The sequence below is a fragment of the Mandrillus leucophaeus genome, unplaced genomic scaffold (genome assembly GCF_000951045.1).
Source record: "Mandrillus leucophaeus isolate KB7577 unplaced genomic scaffold, Mleu.le_1.0 Scaffold121, whole genome shotgun sequence".
Taxonomy (NCBI): Eukaryota; Metazoa; Chordata; class Mammalia; order Primates; family Cercopithecidae; genus Mandrillus; species Mandrillus leucophaeus.
The window spans coordinates 1,390,202-1,393,084 of NW_012100432.1; the positions used below are offsets into that span (position 1 = coordinate 1,390,202).

A 2,883-nucleotide genomic window follows, 5' to 3' on the forward strand; every position below is an offset into this window, starting at 1 on the left:
CATCATTCTTTTCAGACTATTCTTTTCTGAACGTACAGCCACCAAGGTGGCTTGAATATTCTTTGCCAATGACTAGTTACTGGAAAAGTGGTAGAACTAGTTTCTCTCAAACAACACCCCAATTCACTCCCAGGGGAGTTCTGGCTGTCTAGAGAAGAGCAGGTGCAGAAAATCTTGATGCTGTGCCCAAGGGCAGGCAAAGAACCATTGTCTGACCTCACGTGACCTCCGGCGATCTCAACCTGGCCACTGCTCCAGGAAGAATCAGAGCCTCTCTAAACCATAGATGAAAGTCAGCTTTGATTCAGAAGAATGGGCTATTGATAATTCTTCATTCCAGGAGTTGGGAATAAGGACCATACATATGTATATATGTGAAAGACTAGCAATTATTTCAGAATATCAAGCTCTTTAAAGCAGAAAAAGAGCAAGCATGCATAAAAATTCAACATGTCTTTAAAAAACACAAATCTGTGTAATAAAATAATATACTGACTATTCTGTCAACATAATCTCATGGCTATATTACACAAGATTTTAAAATAATATAGTTAATTATCAATCTCCTGTGGCCACCGAACACATCTTTCAACCTCAATAAATGCCATCATCATAATGACCAAAACATTTTTATTTCTGCAACTTAAGTTGCAAGGAAAATAACCTTTCCACTCAGCAGTAATTGTGAATCATGGTAAATATTAAACTGAAACAGTGATTTTAAAACTCCATGAATTCACGGTGATACCAACCTGAAGTTCATCATTTATCTGCCTAAAAAGCGAGCACTACAAATGTAATTTCAGACAGTCTCTCTTCATTTACTAAAAAGAACTGTTTCTACGCATTTTAGAAGCATTCAATTATCTACTATTGGCCCAATTTGGCCTTTTTTTTTTTTTCTTTTTTGAGACAGAGTCTTGCTCTGTCACCAGGCTGGAGTGCAGTGGCACAATTTCGGCTCACTGCAACCTCCACCTCCCAGGTTCAAGCAATTCTCCTGCGTCAGCCTCCCGAGTAGCTGGGACTACAGGTGCCCGCCACCAAGCCCAGATAATTTTTGTATTTTTAGTAGAGATGGGGTTTCACCACGTTGGCCAGGATGATCTCAATCTCTTGACCTCGTGATCCACCTGCTTAGGCCTCCCAAAGTGCTGAAATTACAGGCGTGAGCCAATGCACCCGGCCTGGCCTCATTCTTATTTATTCCTCACTATAGGTTCCTGGGGATCTCTGAGTGTCAGCTCCATTGTGGCTGGAATGGTGTTCTTTTGAATATGCACTTGAAGAGGTCAGAAGAATGAAGTGAATTAAAGCTTGACTCTGGACTCAGAACCGGCTTTCAATGTCAGTTCTACCACTTCCTAGCTGTATCTCCTCCACATGTTATTAAATTCTCTAAGTCTCAGTATCCTTTTTATTAAATGGGGAGAATAACAGTACCTAGACCTTATAGGGTTGGTAAGATGATTACATGAGTTAATTCATATAATGACTCCAGCCTGTAGTAAATGCGCCCTAAATATTAGCTGCTAATATTATTGTTACAGAAGTCATATAGGTGTACCTAGATATGGGGTGCTACAGGTATACATCCTTAGAGGTAACAGTAATTTAGTTCTATTGGTAATGCTCATTGGCGTCCCCCAGTTAGTCTCAATTAGTGAGTATCCCCTTACGTTAAAACAAATAGGGAATAAAGTTGGGATGCATTTTCTATGGAGGGTGCTCAGTCACCGTTTCTCCCTCCATCTACTTACAGGTTTAAGATAGGCAACATTGCTGTGACGAATGTCGTTTAGCAGCTGATCTCTGGGAGTGATTTCCACCAATGGGGGTGGCCTGTTTCTCGGCACTGGCTTGAGTGTTTTGATGACATCTTTGAGGTTGGTTTTCTCGGGTGGTTCTCTGGCTTCCGGCATCCGAGATTTGCGCTGGATTCTCTTCAGCTTCACCACCCGGAAGGAGTCAGGGTCTGTCCTGTACTGCGGCGCCTGTGATGGCTTTTTCATCATTTCACTGTGTTGACTGAAGGGGACGTTTTGGGGGTTGGGAGGCCGAGGTGGCGGTGGCTGGAAGAACTCCTGCATTCTGGAATCTGGCATGGGTCCTCCCAACATCTCCCACATCCCAGGGGGCAGCCCCAACCCATTCTCTAACATGGCTATCAGCTTCTTCTGTTCCTTGAGTTGCTGCTGTTTTTGCTCCTCCTGTCGTTTCTGCCTTTGTTTATCCTGATTCCTGGTGAGCAGATTAGTGACCACCATTCTGGGACCCGGAAGCTCAAAATGGTAGCCCATCTTCAGGAGAGTGCTGTTTGCCTTCAAAAGCCTGGCTATTTCCATTTCGGCATGGTGACCCAACATGTGCCTCTGATTGTGAAACCGAAGCTCAGTTAGCGTCTCATTAAACTGGAGACACCTCATGATGGCCACAATCCCTTTACCTGTGATGAAATTGGACTCGATGTTGAGAGTGGTGATGCTTCTATTTTCACGCAACATGTTAGCCAAGGCAAATGCTACATTCTCATCTGCACCCACATTGGCTAAACTGAATGTTCTGATGTGCTTGTTTTTCTTCATTGCATTGACAAAGTCCAGTAACATTTCTTTGGGGATGTTTTCAATGTTGTTCAGGTTGAGTTCCTTCATGTCAGGATCATTTTTTCTAACTCTCCTCAAGCTCCCATCCAGGTCTGTCTGGTTTCCTGAAGGCCTTGCACTTACCTTCAAAAAGCTGGTATCTAGAGCTAACTTCTTAGGATCTAATTTTGATATTTTTTTCTCACTTTGTTCTTGGGCCTCTGGTCTGTCTCTCTGTTCTTTGAATGCTTTGTCAGTTACCTGCTGGCAGTTGTTCTCACAATTTCTAATTTGTTCC

The 2,883-nt window shown here is 42.9% G+C and overlaps 1 protein-coding gene across 1 annotated transcript in view; it reads right to left on the reverse strand.

Annotated features, from left to right (window-relative positions):
* LMOD3 (leiomodin 3 (fetal)) overlaps positions 1-2,883 on the reverse strand; it is a 26,141-nt gene that overhangs the window by 20,559 nt on the left and 2,699 nt on the right. Inside the window, exon 3 of the mRNA XM_011971306.1 lies at positions 1,761-2,876. Within this exon, the coding sequence (XP_011826696.1) occupies positions 1,761-2,876 (1,116 nt within the window). The remainder of the gene's footprint in view (positions 1-1,760; positions 2,877-2,883) is intronic.